At 39.8% G+C, this 20,491-nt stretch overlaps 1 protein-coding gene across 2 annotated transcripts in view; it reads left to right on the top strand.

Moving 5' to 3' along the window:
• GABBR2 (gamma-aminobutyric acid type B receptor subunit 2) overlaps positions 1-20,491 on the top strand; it is a 982,804-nt gene that overhangs the window by 27,858 nt on the left and 934,455 nt on the right. Inside the window, exon 1 of one of the 2 annotated variants that reach the window (XM_073630835.1) lies at positions 6,192-6,452. The exons of the other annotated variant lie outside the window; for it this stretch is intronic. Within the exon in view, the coding sequence (XP_073486936.1) occupies positions 6,207-6,452 (246 nt within the window). The 5' untranslated portion in view covers positions 6,192-6,206. Of the gene's footprint in view, positions 1-6,191; positions 6,453-20,491 lie in introns of those variants that run through there. 2 annotated transcript variants of the gene reach the window in all.

Here is a 20,491-nt window from a genome sequence, read left to right as displayed (position 1 = left end):
ATTTTTATAGAGAGACTAGAGTAACAGTTGCCTTGTGTTGTAAATGACAGCGCCCATCTCCAACACACCGTTATTCACAACAACATAAGCCAACAGCTACTACTCTAACCTCTCTCCCTACAAAAGCAGATGGGTGGGCCAGGGTGCTTTTGTTAGAGAAGGAAATACCAGCCAACTCTTTTCCAGGGTGTCATGTATTATCCCTGTCCTAAAAAATATACTGGGGTTAATTTACTAAAACTGGAGAGTCCATAATCTAGTACAGCCCTGTATAGACACCAATCAACTTCCATTTTTTTTGCTGTTTTTCGTGTCAGTTAGAAACTGATTGGCTACCATGCACAGCTGCACCAAATTTTGCACTCTCCAGTTTTAGTAAACCAGACCCATTGCGTATGTAGAAATAATGTTAAAGATAAAAAAAAAGTGTGAAATGTTTATTCAATATAAAGCCCCTATTCTTGAGTGCACTAATCAGAATTCATTCAGATTCCAGAATGCTGCCAGAACCTCACCAAATTAACCGATTACTGCCAACTAATTAGGTGACAGCTACCTGATTCGTGTCTGCCTGATGGTTGGGGAGGGACACAAAATACACACAATATCCAACTCTTTGAGAATGAAGAGGTGATGGTTGCTACAGTGCTGTGCTATAACTCCCCCATGGGAATGCTCAAAAAATTGGGATTCGGCCTGGGGTGGAGCTGACATCCAGAACAAACAGACATAAATACTGTATCTACTTTCATTGCATGACATGGCTAAAGATTAGAATGGGACCAAGTGCAATATTACACTTGTTCCCATGAGGGGTTCAACAACTTCTTCTTTAACTACAGAATGAATGGTATACTATATACTGTCTGCTAATAACTGTAACTATATGTTGATAAACTAGTATTGCAATTATTATGCCTTATAAAGCATGTGAGCATACTGTAAGAATTTCATATAAACAAGAACAATAAATACTTTTACTACAGATCATAATAAAAAAGAAAAACTAAATATTTTAGCATGCTCTGCTGTAGATATGAACAGAAAATAAATAAATCAAAATCTTGTTAAAATGGTCTTGTATAACTGAACCAGCTTGTTATAAATCTGCATAAATATCCATATTTCATAAAAGTGATTTGTATTCCAAGTTATATTGGCTGAATTGCTTTGACACTAACAGCTAATCACAATAATACAGACAAGCTATTACAGCACTAATTTTGGCAGAATACGTTAGCATAAATGGGAGTTGTCAAAGGATTCTGTTATATTTCAGATATAAATTTGGTACTGTACAGTAGAAATTATATTTAAATATACAATGTAAATATAAATGTATTATATAACCCAAAAAAGAGAGCGGCACTCATGGGTCTTGAAAGACCTGTGAGTGCTGCTCTCTTTTTTGGTTTATATGCACTACAGTCTTTGCTGTGCATCCGGATATATATATATATATATATATATATATATATATATATATATATATATATATATATATATATATATATATATATATATATATATATATATATATATATATATATATATATTATCAACTTTTTTTATTTGATACTCTTTAAGTATAGTTATGTACCTAACAACATTGATTTAAAATGTAATATTCCCTTTCGAACACCTTTTTGTTTCTGTTCTTTCGATGTGATGAGTTGTCAGTTTTAGAGTGCACTTAATGCCTTCTGTTATGCATGTACATCAGTTATCACTCTGCTGTTTTATAATATTGGTATCTACTTTTAAATATCTTCAGTTTTATATAACTGTTTAGTAGAGACTAAAAATTGCTAAAATAACAAACAAGATAAAGAAATCCATTTGTTTTTACAGATGTTTCGTTTTTTGTTTGCACAGCAGGCATTTAGGAATTCCTAATTAGAGTCATTAGTGATGTCCACAGGAGGCATTAATGTTATGTAAAATGGAGTTTAAGATTCAAACACAAACCATATTTACTTTAAAAGGAATGTATGCACATACAGGACAGTAAACACAGAATGGCCATTTGGTAACTGATAAATAATATCTATTTTCAAATAACACAGTGCACGTTTACCGCAGAGTCTGATTTTATTGTACAGCTATTCAAAATGAAGCGTGGGACTGTGTATGGTAAGGTAGACAGAGATAAGAGTGTGGTGATGACCAAAAGAGCTTACATTTGAGTGGATGAAAGTATGGCTTATAAACAAAATGTTTTGGGATGTAGAGGATAGCATTATATTTCTATATTTATATATTATATATCCACATACAGCTATTGTCTTAAGAGGGTAGTGCAATCAAAAAGGTCATTGCTGAAAGTTAAGTGATTTAATTGGCTCATAATACTGGACAACAAAGATTTTGTTACCTCAACACTTTTTGGTGTACCCAGATTTGTGGCTGCTAATCAAAAAATAGCCTGTAATTCAAGCATACTGTTTTATAGAAATCTGTTTTTGCAATTTGCAATATCTGTTGGCTATGGTACACACATAAAGGAAGCATACACAGACATGGAACTGTTGTTTAAGTGCATACACTACACCAAGTACAACTGGAATATCTGTTGAGATCTAATTGTAGTGGCTCTGCTGCTTGGAATGCAGCTTGGAAACACCAAGTATTGTTGTTACATATACAAATGGGACAGCTATGCAAGAGAGTTGCATTACCCTAAAAAGAAATAGCCACTCGGAAAGAATTTGGTTTCAGGACAGAAAAACATGGCACATGAACCACTTGTTGACCCAACAAAGATATTTTTGCCACTGCTTCACTTAAAACTTGCACCATTGAATTTTTGTGAAAGCAATCACAATCTGCACTTTTCAAAGGGTGTAGAAAGGAGAAGACTGCAGATATACAAATAAAACCTATGTAGGAGGGTTTGTTTCATCTCTGTATCATCTGAGGCTGTTTCTGCATCTGACTTCACTGGACTTATGTGAGGGTTTACAACCACTTTAAAGAATTCTAAAGTACCCTGCACCTCTATTAGTCTGCTGGCAGGGGCTTTTCTGTGTGACTGTAGAAGCTGCACATTTCTGTCTCACAAAAGGCTGAACTACTATAAAGTAGAGCTGCTAGCTCTTGCACAGGAGAGATTGAGAAGCACTAATACCTATCTTAAGGCCTAATGTCCAGTCTCACGCAGTGATCCAGTGACAAACCTAAAGATTAAAAAATATAGTGGTTGATTTACTAAAACTAGAGAGTGCAAAATCTGGTGCAGTTGTGCATGGTAGCCAATCAGGTTCTAACTTCAGCTTGTTCAGTTAGGCTTTGACAAAAGTAAAACTGGAAGCTGATTGGCTTCTATGCAGAGCCGCACCTGATTTTGCACTCTCTAGTTTTAGTAAATCGACCCCATTGAAATTCATGCATGGCCACTGCTAATTTTTTCAGACACTCAGTGAAATGTTAATTGGGGGCCCATTACCTCTTAATACTAATTCCTAAAATAAATGCAGATTTCTTAAGTCTGGTACATAGCCCCCCCCCCCCCCCACCGTTGTCTGAGAGCACTGATCAGGAGCTGGTCAGCTCTGCTGGTTTTCCAAACGGCCAGCTTCTGTTGGACTGGCTGAGATGCACACGCGCCGAATGTCGGACGGTTTTTATTGAATGACCGATGTCTCCCAACATTCATCTCAACATTACCTTGTGGTCATTACACTCTTTCCAGCTAGTAAACACATCAAGGCAGTTATTCAATTAGAGAGATGCTAAAAAGATAAACATCTTAAATTAGGGTTAGGGCTGGGCTTTCTTCAAAGTTATCAGTCCAGTAGTGCTTGCTTCTTCTGTTATTCCTGATGTAATGAAAGTGATTGAAATTGACCAGGAAATAGAGTATATGAATTCAGAACTTTGTATGGCTTTGCACGATATTATACGGTATCTCACAAAAGTGAGTACACCCCTCACATTTTTGTAAATATTTTATTCTATATTTTCATGTGACAACTCTGAAGAAATAACACTTTGCTGCAATATAAAGTAGTGAGTGTACAGCTTGTATAACAGTGTAAATTTGCTGTCCCCTTAAAATAACTCAACACACAGCCATTAATGTCTGAACCGCTGGCAACAAAAGAGAGTACACCTCTAAGTGAAAATGTCCAAATTGGGCCCATTTTCCCTCCCCGTTGTCATGTGACTCATTAGTGTTACAAGGTTTCAGTTGTGAATGGGGAGCAGGTTTGTTAAATCTGGTGTTATCACTCTCACTCTCTCATACTGGTCACTGGAAGTTCAACATGGCACCTCATGGCAAAGAACTCTCTGAGGATCTGAAAAAACATAAAGATAGGCTATAAGAAGATTGCCCAGACTCTGAAACTAAGGTGCAGCACGGTGATCAAGACCATATAGCAGTTTAACAAGACAGGTTACACTCAGAACAGGCCTCAACATGGTCGACCAAAGAGGTTGAGTGCAAGTGCTCAGCGCCATATCCAGAGGTTGTCTTTAGGAAATATTAGGACATATAAGTGCTGCCAGCATTGGTGTAGAGGTTGAAGGGGTGGGGATCAGCCTGTCAGTTCTCAGACCATACGCCGCACACTGCATCAAATTGGTCTGCATGGCTGTCGTCCCAGAAGGAAGACTCTTCTAAAGATGATACACAAGAAAGCCCGCCAACAGTTTGCTTAAGACAAGCAGACTAAGGACATGGATTACTGGAATCATGTCCTGTGGTCTGATGAGACCAAGATAAACTTATTTGGTTCAGATGTGTCAAGCGTGCGTGGCGAAAACCAAGTGAGGAGTACAAAGACAAGTGTGTCTTGCCTACAGTCAAGCATGGTGGTGAGAGTGTCATGGTCTGGGCTACATGAGTGCTGCTGGCACTGGGGAGCTACAGTTCATTGAGGGAATCATGAATGCCAACATGTACTGTGACATACTGAAGCAGAGCATGATCCCCTCCCTTCGGAGACTGGGCCACAGGGCAGTATTCCAACATTATAACAACCCCAAACACACCTCCAAGACAACCACTGCCTTGCTAAAGAAGCTGAGGGTGAAGGTGATGGACTGGCCAAGCATGTCTCCAGACCTTAACCCTATTGAGCATCTGTGGGGCATCCTCAAACAGAAGGTGGAGGAGCGCAAGGTCTCTAACATCCACCAGCTCCATGATGTCATCATGGAGGACTCCAGTGGCAACCTGTGAAGCTCTGGTGAACTTCATGCCCAAGAGGGTTAAGGCAGTGCTGGAAAATAATAGTGGCCATAAAAAATTGACACTTTGGGACAAATTTGGACATTTTCACTTAGGGGTGTACTCACTTTTGTTGCCAACGGTTTAGACAATAATAGCTGTGTGTGATTTTGAGGGGACAGCAAATTTACACTGTTATACAAGCTGTACACTCACTACTTTACATTGTAGCAAAGTGTCATTTCTTCAGTGTTGTCACATGAAAAGATATAATAAAATATTTACAAAACTGTGAGGGATGTACTCACTTTTGTGAGATACTGTATATATCTACTGTGTATATATATATATATATATATAGATATATCTATATAGATATATCTATATCTATATAGATATATCTATATATTCACATATATATTACCGTGCAAAGCCATACATAGTTCTGAATTCATATACTCCTATAATTACTTTATGTACTTTTTTAATTTTAATTTTTAATTTTTATGCTTAGCACTTGTCAGTTTTTTATATTTAGCACTAGGAAATTATGCTATTGTTAGCACCAATTTAGGCTTCATACATATTGCATCATAAAGCAGGTATATTGCAGGTATATTTTCTGTTTTTCAACTTTAATTAGTGACGGTGATAGATTAATGTAGAATTTAATTTGCTTCTAGCAAAGAATATTATTCTCACGTTAATAAAACAGCCAATATAGGAAGTATTCTGTCATTGTGCGGAGTATGGCCCCACATTAACAGACTCTCTGAAAGTTATATAACAGCAAGGTGTTCATTGACAGCACTTCTGTCACTGTGTTTATCTATAGCCACGGATTTGTTGAACAGGTTTACTATCCACTGCAGTGTTGCCTAGCTCTGGTGAGCTCTGAGAGCTCTTTATCCCTTAATAACAGTCATCCCTTTCTCAGACACACACAGAAGACGATGTTGACAGACAGCTCCAACTTCCAAGGCTGTCGTAATGAACATTCCAGGGAAGGAGGGCGACAGACTCAGTGTAAAACATGGTGACTTGGAAGAAGGAGAGGGGAATTTTTGGAATATATTTACTGTTTTTGGTACCGTTCTCCAGTGAATTAAATCCTGTAGGTTTATCAATTCTTGGGCTCCTACCTATTACTAGCTTCATGGGCCCAGCAAATCTTACCGCAGGTGTCCTGCCTGCCATCCAGCTAGCCTTGAAACACTTAATCAGCCATCCCAGCATCCTAAAGGATTATGAACTGCGGTTAACATTTACAGATACACAGGTACAGTAAATATGCAATTATTGAGAACATCTTATTGTTACATGCAATCATTTTTTTAATAAGGTACATTTCTAAATATTTCTCTGAATTTCTGCTCAAGTGAACATATTCTTCAATGCTGTAGGTTTACTGAAGGGTGAAAAGTAGTGTTTATTACTAACTTAGCATAATAATAGCTCAGCTCTTTGCAGGCCTTAACCAATGCAAAGCTTCAGGGCATAGTTCAACTAGGAATGTAATCTTTAGGAAAATGTAACTGCAGATTTTTATATATGTTTTTAGAGTGTGAACACTTTTGGATGCTTGATTTAATTTCCTGTTTAATGGAGAAAATATAATCATTTGGGATGCACATTTTGTGAGGTTATTTCTGCTCAGAAAAGTGGATATGTTGTTAGTTTTCAGTTTATATTACATTTTTTATAAAATCAATATATAATTTTCATTTATGCAACACGTAAAAATTGGATATGAATATGATTTGATGGACATAATGCGATTAGAGTTTTTATACACGCATGCAACAAAGTGCCATTTGACATGCATGTTTTATATTTGATCAGAGATATACGGTTGATTAGTCATTCTTGGCTGATTGATTTGTTGATGGTGGTACAGTATTAATGCGTTCACCTTAAAGATAAGTCATGATGCAGTTTTAACAATTAACTTCCCTGACTGTATTCCCGAGTGTGGCTCGGGGTGGATTTTCAGCACCAAAAGCGGTAACCCCGAGCCACATTAGGGATCGCATCACAGGATCCAGGTACAGCAAACTTACCTTGTCCCCAGGATCCTGCAATGTCCTCCCCGCTCTGTGTGCAAGCCATCCACTGCTTGATCTATCACAGAGCCGAGCTCCATTCCCTGCAAGCGTGGTGACACAAAGGGACAGAGAACAGCGCCAAATTCAAAAAGTAAAAAACACAATACATATACAGTACACTGTAATCTTATAGATTACATTACTGTATCAATTTATTTCATATCCCTTTTGTCCCTAGTGGTTTGTCCGGTGCCCTGCATGCAGTTTTATATTATATATACTGTTCTTTCTGCCTGGAAACTGGAGATTGTCCATAGCAACCAAAACCGTCCCTTTACATTAAAAGTGGTTTTAGACCAGCTACAAAACAGCAATAATAAATTAGAATTTATTATATCATAATTTATGATTTTGTGTTTCAAACTTTATCATACCCGGGATGTCTATTGGACTCTTGTTTGGACAGATTTAAAGCGGTTGTATACCCGCTGTCTTTTTTTTTTTCTACACCTGCAAGGGAAAAGGCATAATGAGCTAGTATGCACCGCATACTAGCTCATTATGAGATACTTACCTTAGAACGAGGCGCCGGCATCTCACCTGGTCCACGCCGAGGGAGCTGACATCTCCCCTCGGCGTGTCTTCCGGGTATCGCGGCTCCGGCACTGTGAGTGGCCGGAGCCACGATGTCGTCACTCCCGCGCGTGCGCGCGGGAGACTTCTGCCCGGCAAGCTCCGGAGTTTGCCGGGCTGTCAGCCGAGAATCCCCTGTGCGCATGCGCCGCTGCAGTCAGCGGCTCATTGCGAGGGGAATATCTCCTAAACCTTACAGGTTTAGGAGATATTTTTTTTACCTACAGGTAAGCCTTATTATAGGCTTACCTGTAGGTAACAGTTAAAAATAAAGGTATACAACCACTTTAAGTGAGTTATTCCTAAGAACTACAGGCCTACAATATAAAACGCCAAATTTTCATGCAAAATAATTGTACCGCTTACAGCATCAAAAATCTGAAATAATCATACCGCCAGGGAGGTTAATGAACTATAAAATGAAATAAAATATTTCGGACTTAATTTATGCAGAGCATGTGTTGTGTCATGGAGGACATTTACAAACAAAATGGGAGGTGTAGTGGCCTTCATTTTTGCTGTCTACATGCCCCTTGGAAGTGAGAGCCCTGATTCATTCTTACTAACTATATATGGAGGAGAGAATCTGGCTGATAGAGACATCATACGTAATGCTGTGTAATCTTTGATAAATGAGGTACTCTTCCATCAGTCATATGATATTCAATAATGTGCCAACTACTGGGTTGTATTTTAGTTCTGATTGTTAGGTGGTGTGAAAAGATATAATAACACATCTATACCATAGTTGCCAAAATTTAACACTAAATTCCAGAGGCACCTTTTTTTTTTTTTTTTTGCTATGCATCCAGCAAGCTGTTGTAGGTTGAAGATGTACATTAAAGGTGGGTCATTCATTTAAAATGGGTGTGATTCCACAAGAGGCATATCATTAACCTATTGAATAATTCAATTTTAAAACTCTGCATACAGAAAGAATAAGAACAGACACGTGGCAGCGAATGGGCTGATCATTAGTAAATTGACTTATGTATTACTGTAGTTTAGCTAGCTACATTTTAAGTCTGTACTGTCTAGTTTGGGCTTGTTCACGCTGATGATGTCGCTGTGAAGGGAGCAGTGTTGATGCATCCTAAATTAAACATTGTACTGTACTGTTAATTTTTTTTTTTTGTTTCTTTTCAACTTTATTGAAATGTCAGAAAGTGATGTTTTATTCTTCTTCAGTGAGTGTTGATGCAATGTAAAGCACTGCAGCATACTACACTAAAAACAAGCAGTACTTTTACTTGTCCTGCTTTTGTTTATAGGGCACACTATTGCATTATTGCAGTAATGTGAGATGAACTCATAGGGCTCAAGACAAATTGCATTGTCTGTGCATTGGGTCTGCACTGGAGAAAGTGGCTTATTGCAACTCAATAAATATGGTATGACCAGACACCCAGAGTACAGCAGCCCTACAGCTCTTGCAGAGAATACAGTGATAAACACCAATTACATTATAAACACATTGGGCATAAACTATTTTAGAAAACATAATTGGCAATGACTTTTCTGCTGATTACTGCAATACCTATTATGGCTGTTGATGAGTTGATGGTTTTTGTGAGTGGCAAAAAACATGTATAATAAAACTAGTTAGAACTCTGTCACCCAGCTTAAAGTAATACTAAAAGATTAAAGATGTGATTTTTTTTTTCTATTACACATGTCATTTAGAATGCATTAAGGTAAAAAAATAAGTGAACCTTTAGAACCACTTAAATATAATGTATACCATAACTTATACAGTGCGGGAGTCATGAGTATAATGTACAACATTATCTATTCAGTGCAGGGATCGGGATATGTAATGTATATGTGTAGTGTAGAGAGTGTAGGTGTCAGATATTATAATGTACAGTGCAAGGTTCAGGAGTATAACAGCATATACAGTGCAAGTGACAGGAGTGTAATTATGTACAATATAGCAAATACAGTGAATACAACATAATGAATGCAGTTTATGCATCAGAAGTGTAATGTACAACTTAACATATACAATGCAGGAGTCAAGGGTATAATGTACAACATAGGGTGTACAAATACATACTGTACAACATAACGTATATTGTGCAGGGGTCTGGAGTATTAGGTACAAGATGACATATTCAAGGCAAGGGTCAGGATTATAATGTACAACATGGTAAATACAGTGCAGCAATCAGGATTAGATAACTTACAGCACTTGTGAATAATGTTTGTCAGGAGGAGTCAGGAGTGGGCAATGCACAGAGTGCAGGGGTCAGGAGTGGTCACAGGAGGGGTCACAGAGTGATGGAGTCAATAGTGAGCAACATACATAGTGCAGGGGGTTGGGAGTACATAACGCATAAGATGGGTAGATGACATCACTATCTCCACTTCATCCATTCAGAGGAATTTTTGTATTCATTCATAAAAATATAAGGCATCCTGTGAATAGTTGAGCAGCCTGACTTGATTTTGTTGTGGGCCTGTAACAGGAAGTCCTTGAACTGTTGCTGGAACATAGTGCCTTATGCTGTAATGTACAGTTTATATAGCGCAGGTGCATGTATTAGTGAAGAAAATAGTTCATTTGGACCAGCTTCATCAAAACTGACTGTTTAAAGTAAAATAAACCTTGAGTTAGGCTTTAAAGTTCAGTAAATGTAACATTAAAATACATTTTCGTTCCATTTACATCTTCTTTATGAGCCATTGTGATGTGAGCAGTGATGTCCTGGATATATGCAAAATCAAAAATAGCAGCCCGGGTACTGCTCTGGTGCAACAAGGGGGGCTACAGTGGGAATGTGCTGGGGCAGCCCAACAACCCTAAGTGCAACCCAATTGGTAAGGGGTTAATTAGGCCTGTCAAAGCTGAAAGTGAAAACCTGGGAGCCTTCAATTCTGTGTCTGGGCTTTGCTAGATGCCTGCAGCCTATGTGAGTGCACAGGTGGGCAGGATCATTATAAGGCACAGATGAGCATAGCTCAAGGCAGTTGCTGCCATTTGGATACAGAGCCCCATTAGTAGATCTGGTTGTTCCTATCATAGACTGCATCCCTTGTGTGTGGGACTTCTGGCCCAAAGGACTGGGAAGGTCGGGACAGCTATTTGGGCCTGGGTGACCAAAAGAGGGCCTGGGTGGCTGATTAAGCTGAGGTGGCTAGATTGTCCAGGGGGGGCTGGAGGAATTCTGGAAGTTTCTGAAAGTGCAAGCAAAACCCAGAGGGGCTGCAGAACCTTATTTGGAGGACAGGAGCAGGCTTGTGCAGCAAGGTATTACAGGTGAGCCTGAAGTGAGCCTAAGAGCCAGGTAGCTTGGCATTTTCATTATTTGTGTTTGTTGGAGAAGAACCCCTGTGTGTTGGCAATCCATTTATGTTGGACTTCTACTTTACTTTTCATTTAGGGCTGCCGAGTCCTCTACTATAGCTCCTGTCTGACGTTAACTCATTTTACAAACGCATCTACCGCTACAGTTAAATATTCCTCATATCACTATATGTGCGTATGTATGTACACACGCAAACATATGTATATGTAAATAAAGTCAGGGTACTTATCACTAGCTTATGTCACCCTAAGGATCTGTTGAAGTAAATGGGTTTGTACTATCAACCGCAGCAGATGCTACAGTCAGTATTTTTTTCACATCCTTAAAGTCTAATATGGCGTAAAAGCCACCACTTTGCTAAGATAGCATATGTAGTAAACCTTCGGGGGCTTGGTACTTACTCCCACAACAGGCACTTGGCAGGACTCCTTGTGTCATGATCATGAATGCAGAAAATCCCTTTGAAGGTGCATTTAAAAGGTCTTAAGAATCTAAATATATTTGAAATGTGCTTAAAAAAACATATATGTATATGTATGTATATATATATATATATATATATATATATATATCAATCAGACTTTCAAATCATTTTTTGCAGCAGCTTAGAAGAGCATATCTAAAGTAATTATTTGACTTTAGATGTGTTTTTAAATAAACATTACAATAATTACTAAAAATATGTCAAATCTGATCATTCATGAAAAAAACATCAACCAACTGCAGAAAAAAAAAAAAAACACAATAGATATCACATCAGCTAGCAAATTTTGAAGCACCACTGATCTATGGTATACATAACTGTTAATTGTGCCTCATAACACGGAAATAATGTTAGCTATGATAAATAGGGATGGGCTGAACGGACCCCTGTTCAGTTTGCAGCAGGAATTTCGAACACCGCGAAAGTTCAGACCCGAATATCTAACCCCATTAAAGTCAATGGGACCCGAAAGTCCAAAATCAAAAGTGCCCATTTTGAAAGCTTATATGCAAGTATTTGGGCATACAATGGTTATAGGGGTCCGGTTCCTGCCCTGGGGGAGACGTATAATTAAAAAAAGGTTGTGAAAAACGTCATTTTTTAATTAGCAGTGATTTTTTGATTTTTAAAGTGAAAGCATAAAAATGAAAAATTCCTTCAAATATAGTGCCTGTGGGGTCCCTTTAGTCTAGTCTACCTGTAAAGTGGCAGATCTGTACCATGTCTAAAAACTGCTGCAGCAATAATTGCATTTATAAAGCCAAATTACATTTTCCCTGCAAGCTGCCTTTATTTTGCTCAGCAACAGCTGGGGAGACAGAATGTATGATGAGACAACAATGTAGTGCACTGGGAACAAGATTAGAGATTTTTTGGATACATTCTGGTGTCACTTTGACTTTGGATAAAAGTAATGGGTGAGTAAAAAATTGGTCTTTGGGTGTGGGTGGCGCCTTCCACCATAACCCTATAGGGGTAATCTTGATGAAAGCAAGAATTGGCCTTGCTGTAAAAAATTGCAATGATATGCACCTGTCAAACAGGTGCAGAAAAATTGGTCTTTGGGTGTCGGTCGTGCCTTCCCACGGTGGCCAAGGAGGATTGCCAACCAGTAATCATCCTTCTCCTTTATGCCACATATTCTTGGGTCCTTTCGCAGGCTTTGAAGCATGAGGTTGCCCATGTGCATCAAATTTGCCAAGGCTTGAGAAGCAGACTCCTCAGGGTCACTCAGGATGACAGCGTCTGGAACTTCCTCCACCCAGCCACGTACTACTCCCAAGGGACCTGGGGTTGGAAAGCAATCGCTTACAGATTGAAGCATGTCTTCCTCTTCATCGAAGCCTATCAAAGTGCCAGGATCCTCTTCCTCATCCTCTTCCCCTCTCTCCTCCTGTGTGTTCTGTGACATAGGAATGATGGTGTCAGGATAAAGTAAGCCTGGAGAGGAAAGGCAGTCCTCCTCTTCCTCCTGCTGCTCTGCCTCTAGTGCCCAGTCCATAATGCCATGCCGAGTCTGCTCCAGCAGGAACACAACAGGAATTGTGTCACTGATGCATGCACTGTCATGGCTCACCATCCTTGTGGCCTTCTCAAATGGTGACAATACAGTGCATGCATCCTTAATGATCAGCCATGGGCGTGGGGAAAAAAGCTGAGGCGGCCTGAGCCTGTCATCGTGCCGTATTCACACAGGTACTCGTTGACGGCCCTCTGCTACATGTATAGCAGCATTAACAAAGTCGAGTTCCACCTGGTGAGCATGTCACAAATCAGGCGGTTTACGGGCAGATGGATTTCCCGCTGAATTTCAGCCAACTGAGTACTGGCTATGTATGACCGCCTGAAATGGCTACAGACTGGCCAGCTTTAGCACATCTTGCAACCCTGGGTACGTATTGAGGAAATGCTACACCACTAAATTGAGGACATGTGCCAGGCATGGCACATGTGTCAACTTTCCCTGTCTAAGGGCGGACAGGAGGTTTGAGCCATTATCACACACCACCATTCCTGGCTCCAGCTGGCATGGTGTGCACCACCTCTGGGCCTGTCCCTGCAGAGCTGCAAGAATCTCTGCTCCGGTTTAGTTCCTGTCCCCTAAACACATCAGCTGAAGCACTGTATGGCACCTTTTAGCCTGACTCTGGGAATAGCCCTTTGAACACTTAGGGGGTACCTGATTTTCATAGGGCAATTCTGCAGAGGAGGGCATGGAGGTGGCAGAGGAGGAGGGGGTAGAGCTCACAAGTATGGCATCATCGCCACCAGCTGTATTGAAACATGGGGGCACAACAAGCTGCAGCACAGAGCCCTGTCCTGCATCCTTTTGAGTTGCAAGCAGCGTTACCCAGTGTGCTGTGAACTAAATATATCGTCCCTGCCCATGCTTGCTGGACCACGTGTCAGCAGTAAGGTGGATTTTTCGGCTGACTGCCTTGCCCAACGATGCCAGAACATTCCCTTACACGTGATGGTAGAGAGATGGAACAACTTTACGTGCAAAGTAGTAGCGACTGGGAACCTGCCATTCTGGTACAGCACATTGTGCGAATTCACATAAGGGGGCAGAATCCACCAGGCATAAAGGCAGAAGTTGGAGAGCCAACAGCTTTGACAAGCTTGCATTTAGACGCCGGGCATGTGGTTGGCAGGGACTATATTTTTTTTTCCGCTGCAGCAGATGGGGCAGAGAAATTTGCCGGCTACAGTCTACAGTTGGTGGTGTGCTGCTGGCAGATGTGCTGCTAGGACCTGGGACACCATGTGCTATACCATCTTCCCTGTCAATGTAGGCTGCTGAGAGGTAATGACTCGGTATAGCAGGGACAGACTGAAGTGGGTAAGGAGGAGGAGGAGGGACAGATTTGTGCCCCTTTTGGGTGGCTTTTAGGTGCTCTTGCCAACGGGCTGAGTGGTTGGATGTTAAATGCCTTGTTAAGCATGTGGTACACAAATGGTTGGTGTTTTTTCCACGTTTGATGTCCCTGAGACACAGTTTACAGATAGCAACAGTGCAATCTGCTGCAGATGTGATGGAAAAGGCTCAGACAGCTGAGCTTTGAGGAGCAGGCCAGGAGATAACAGATGCAGAATGTGAGGGAATATGGTGGCTGCTCTCTACTGTTTCTTGATGTCGGCCTCCTTGGGAATGTACCGCCTCACCTTCAGTTTCCTCCTCTGCTCTATCTGGCAACCAAGTCGCATCAGTGACCTCATCATCATCATCACCATCATCATCATCATCTCCATGAACATAAATGCCAATTTGTCTACCAGTGTTCCTCCCTCTCTCTAGGCTCATTTTCCTGTCATCTTCAACCTCAGAACCCACATCTGAATCCAGTAGTGGCTGGGCATCATCAAGGAGCAAGTGGCTGATGCTGTGGTCAAATAACTCAGTTGACTCCTCAATGGCTGATGTTGGGGCTATGGCAGGAATAGATGTGGACAAGGAGGCAGATTTATCCACTCTGGCAACTGCAGGGGACTGCACACTTGTCTCTCCTTGCATGACAGAGGATGAGGAGGATGAGGAAGATTTAGTAAGCCAGTCCACCACCTCCTCTGCATGCTGTGGCTGGATAGCATGGGCAAACTCACTCACTCACTAAGAGGAAATGATGCCCTGCCTGAGGACTGACTACTATGTTCACCTTTGCCTGTGGACACATTTGTTCCTGGCCCCCTTACAGTACCAAGGGAACGTCCTCCTCTCCTTGTTGTCCTCCCAGACATTATTGGGAGGGAGGGGGCGGTGCTTATAAGCAAATGTAAAGAAGAAGCTGAAATCTGTACGTAGATGCACTTTAATCAATGTAAAGAGGTGTTTGGTGCACTTTAATTTGAGTACTCACAGTAGACAGACACACTCCATGAATACACTATAATATACTGCAATATAATGCGCCAAACGTACAGTGACGCACACAACTATATGGCGTTAAACTGGCAGTAACGCACACAAAACTATATGGCGTTAAACTGGCAGTAATGCACACAGAACTATATGGCATTAAACTGGCAGTAACACACACAGAACTATATTGCGTTAAACTGGCAGTAACGCACACAGAACTATATGGTGTTAAACTGGCAGTAACACACACAAAACTATATGGCATTAAACTGGCAATAACGCACACAAAACTATATAGCATTAAAATGGCAGTAACGCACACAAAACTATATGGCGTTAAACTGGCAGTAACGCACACAGAAGTAAATGGCGTTAAACTGGCAGCAACGCAATCAAATAGACGGTGTTCAAACATCACTACACTGACGCTATCTGAACTGTCCCTACTCTAGCTATACACTAATGTCAAGATTACTGACACGGTCTCACTACATTACACTGAAACTATATGAGCTGTCCCTACTCTACACTAATGTATGTATGAATGACACGGTCTCACTACACTACACTACAGTGAAACTATCTGAGCTGTCCCTACTCTAGCTGCACACTATGCAAAGCTGAATGATGGTCCTCCTCACTACACTCATACTATCCCTAGACTGACACTAAACTAATATTCTACACTAACAATTGAAGCAAAATAGCACAGTATAGCACACTAACTAATAGCACTGAACAGAGCCCTATCTCTCTCCATGCCGAAATCACACTGAAAATGGCTGCCATTGAAAGAATACTTTTATACTGTGGGGTGGGAATGAGCCATGATTGGATAAAGTCATAATGACAATGTCCAATCATGACTCTGACAGTGCTTTGTGCCCTGACTGGCTGAATCTTTCACTGCTTCAGTCAATCAGGGCTTGCAATGCACTGTTCAGCGCCGCAGTGCATTGTGGTCGGTTCGGGGGGCGAACAAATGGTCGAATGACCCGTTTGTTCAGATGTTCGCCGAACGACCAAACAACGAAAGTTCGACCCAAACCATTCCCCCATCCCTAATGATAATTAGTGATTCTTAGTGTTTGGGATATGGACCACTGGTGGTGTGCACACACTGTAAGTGGTATGAGGTAAGGTGGCTGACATTAACTTGCTCAAATTGCTATAACAATGTCTCTGTGATTGGATCCTGTGTCCAAATCAGAATTCAGGCTCAAGGAAAACAAGTGCTGGGGTCCACAAAAGTAAACACTTTCCTGTATGTAAAACAAATCTCTATAAATCTACATTGTAATTGGATACAGAATCATACAAGTGCAGTCAGTTGGGGGCAGGGTGGGGGTGTTACTTGCTTTATAGAATGAGTGTGCTTCATCCACCCTTGTTGTGTGTTTAGGATACAGGGTAGGGGGTGCCATCATGCTGATGATGCTTAATGCAGCCAGCATTGCCAACTTACTCAGTTTGTTTTGTTGAAATGACAGGAGAAAAAAATGTAAAAATTATTTGCCACATTTACATACTTATAAGCATATACATTGTGAACTAACCGGATTTAAACTTAACATAGAAACTTTCCTGCATCTGCAAGAATATTTAAAGCCTGTATCTACTTTCCAATTTCTTCAAAGCCTTGTTGTTTTTGAAATATTGCTGTTTATGTTCCCTGCTTACATTACGTGTGCATGCGCAAATTATCACAATCACGGCACACTTGCCCATAGCATGATCTGCCTTCAGTGTTTTGTTGTTTGCATCACTTTTCTAGCACAGGTGCTTATCTCGCGAGTCTATCTTGAGCTCCTGAAATCCCATGTGACCACAGCAATGTCACTGGGCTTGAATATGTACACCAGTCAATTTTCACTTCTGCATATATTACTCTGCGGACCTCTAATTGCTATGGGGATGTGCTGTGACATTGATACCTATGTTTCAGCACCATGGCAACTTGATTTTGAAATGGGGCTTGACTTTTTTGCTCTGCGCATGCATGGGATTATTATGCTGCCCATGCAGGGCGGAAGCAGAATTTAGGGAAGAGAAAGAAAGAGATTTTTTTGTGCCATTTGAGCAGGAGAGGGAGGGAAATAACCAGCTCAAAAAACAAAAACAAAAAACAACAGTGAATATATTGATACAGCTGCATAGAGTGCTTATTATAATCCGATGAACTTGCTAAATAGTGTGATTGTGTATTCTAATGCAGGTCTACTGGGTTTAATTCTGCATTCATGGTTGATACAATCATATGACTTTTTGTTCTTTACTTTGCAATCATACCTCAATAAAAAAATATATAAAATATAAGTGCCAGCATACATTGCAGACTATTGGAGAGGGGGCAATACCTTTATGACAAAAGCCAAAACAATCCATTTATGACACTAATAAAGATTAAATTAATGGGTTTCCAAAAATTGAAAGAATAAGCAATCAACAGTAAATCTTAGGTTTTGATAGCAATAATCTTGACCTAATGTAATATCAATATTTTTCATTTCAGGCCCACTGATTCATGCAGTCAATTTTAATACGATAGAGTTGTTCACTCTCATATATTATAGTGAGGTTTTTTTTAGTTACTACTTGAGCACATACAAATAAATAAATAAATAAATAAATAAATATATATATATATATATATATATATATATATATATATATATATATATATATATATATATATATATACACATAGATTCACACACACACATACACATGTGCACACACTATTTCCTAATTCTTGGCATTCTTTAATTTCCCATTTGCTAATTCAATGCATCTGCATCTCAATTTCTCTTAAAGCACTGCAATGCAGTTCTTTAAAATCACCAATAAGTACTTTTTCTTCTGTATTTTAAGCTAGACTTCTATTCTAATATTAGAGAAGGTAATATGGGGGTTTCAAAGGGCTATAATTAACTCTTGACAAGCAATACAATCTTGGTGTCTACGGCTTTGGAATTTAGTTCCTTTAAGTGGAAAAGTGTGCTAAAGCCATTCATTGAAAAAGCAATGAAATTACACTGACTTCCTAAATTTGTGACCTTTAAATTAGTCCAAATTCAGAAAGGACATCTTAAATTCATGATAAACAAGCTGGCTAAATATGTGCTGGTATTTAACAGATTTTAAACTAAAACATTCTACACTTGCATGCAAATACATTCAGATATTTGACATTAGTTATATTTATACACTATATTCTAACCTTGCATATTTTTTCACAGACATATTAACAAAAATATGTAATATAAACAAAAGACCAAAACAGTCAAAAGAGAAAATATATTATTGTATTGAATTTCACATCTATTTATTTATAAGCTCTTGATATGTTCGGATATATCACTAAAGCCTCGTACACACGATCGGATTTTCCGATGGGAAATGTTCGATGTCAGGCTGTTGGCGGTAAATCCGATCGTGTGTACGAGTCATTACACTTTCAAGTCTTATACTTCATTTGGTGCAGAAAGTACATTTGCTGACAGTGTTATAATGCCCATAGACATCGGATAACAACCTCACGGTCTGGCTATTTTCAGCTACCTGCAGCCGTCACTAGCCAAGGAAATATTGCATTTGGGCTAATTAGAAAACCTTGTCTGACCATTATTGTTTTCCCACCGATAAGTGGGAAATCAACACCCAGATGTTTATGCAGTGTCCCTTTCCTGCTCCATGTACCTAAACTGAAAATGATAACATTGGTTGCTCATGAATTTGCTGGCAGGCACAGATATCTGAAAAAAAGTGTTAAAAGCTGCTGTTTGCATTTCCTAGATGGCTGAAGTATATTTTTTGTCAACAGCTTTTTTTTTTATTAATTGACAGAGTGACTTTAAACAATAATATAGCACTGCTCACTTGAATTTCCAGCTAGACATAAACCATGTTTTGCAAAGTAGGAATTGCATTACAGAGACAGTTTGTATTAGGTCAAGCCAATAAGTTTGATGCAGCTCAGCTTTTTACTATGATCAAGTGTAAACAGTATATTTACTTGCGCATGATTGGATCATGGAAGTCAGCAGTGCTTTACCTCATTCACTTAGCTAAAGAAAAAATACTTGCCAAGTGAACAGCATATTTTCCTTTAGTAAATCAACTCCTGTGCGTAAAGGGAAAGTGACCAAAGGATTTGAAAGGATCATTGCACTTTCTTTCTCAAGATATCTGTGTGCAACCAGAAGAGGTAGGACGCAAGAGTCTAATCAGATAAAACACAGGTGGAGTTAAATGATAGAAAAAAGTGAAAAAAAAAATGTGTCTTCTATCAATAACCTCAAAGTCTGAAAGTGAGTTGTGCTTTGAAGAAGTGTTTTTTGTTTTACCGTTAAAGTGACATTAAAGCTTAATTTTTTTTAATTTAAATAACTTACTTGCTCTGTGCAATGGTTTTGCATGGAGCATCCCTAGCCTCCTTTTCTGGGGTCCCCCGCTAGCGCTCCAGGCACCTCCTCTTCAGAAAGTTCCCCCATGAAAAGCTACTTTCCATGGGGGCACCCATGCATGCTCGGGCGGGTCGCCCGAGTGGGCGGCTCGTCCCCCCAGCACTCACCCAGCACAGCATTTGATTGACAGCCCAGGGAGGAGGGATAGAGGGGCAAGAGTTGCTCCTGGGGAGGATTTTGCAGCACAGAAGCTTCAGGCTTTAGAACCATTTTTATGTCTCCATCTCTCCTTGTCAAGATTAGGCATCTAATATTATTTATATAATGTACTAAAATAATCTTTACCACTTAAGCCCTGGACCATTTGGCTGCCCAAAGACCAGAGCACTTTTTGCGATTCGGCCTTGCTTCGCTTTAACTGACAATTGCGCGGTCGTGCGACGTGGCTCCCAAACAAAATTGACGTCCTTTTTTCCCCACAAATAGAGCTTTCTTTTGGTGGTATTATATCACTTCTGCATTTTTTTTTGCGCTATAAACAAAAAAAATGGCGACAATTTAAAAAAAAAACGCATTATTTTTT

Source organism: Aquarana catesbeiana, linkage group LG05 (genome assembly GCF_042186555.1).
Source record: "Aquarana catesbeiana isolate 2022-GZ linkage group LG05, ASM4218655v1, whole genome shotgun sequence".
In the NCBI taxonomy this organism is placed as follows: Eukaryota; Metazoa; Chordata; class Amphibia; order Anura; family Ranidae; genus Aquarana; species Aquarana catesbeiana.
The sequence above is the reverse complement of the archived record's forward strand: the minus strand, read 5'-3'. Positions and strand labels throughout refer to the sequence as shown.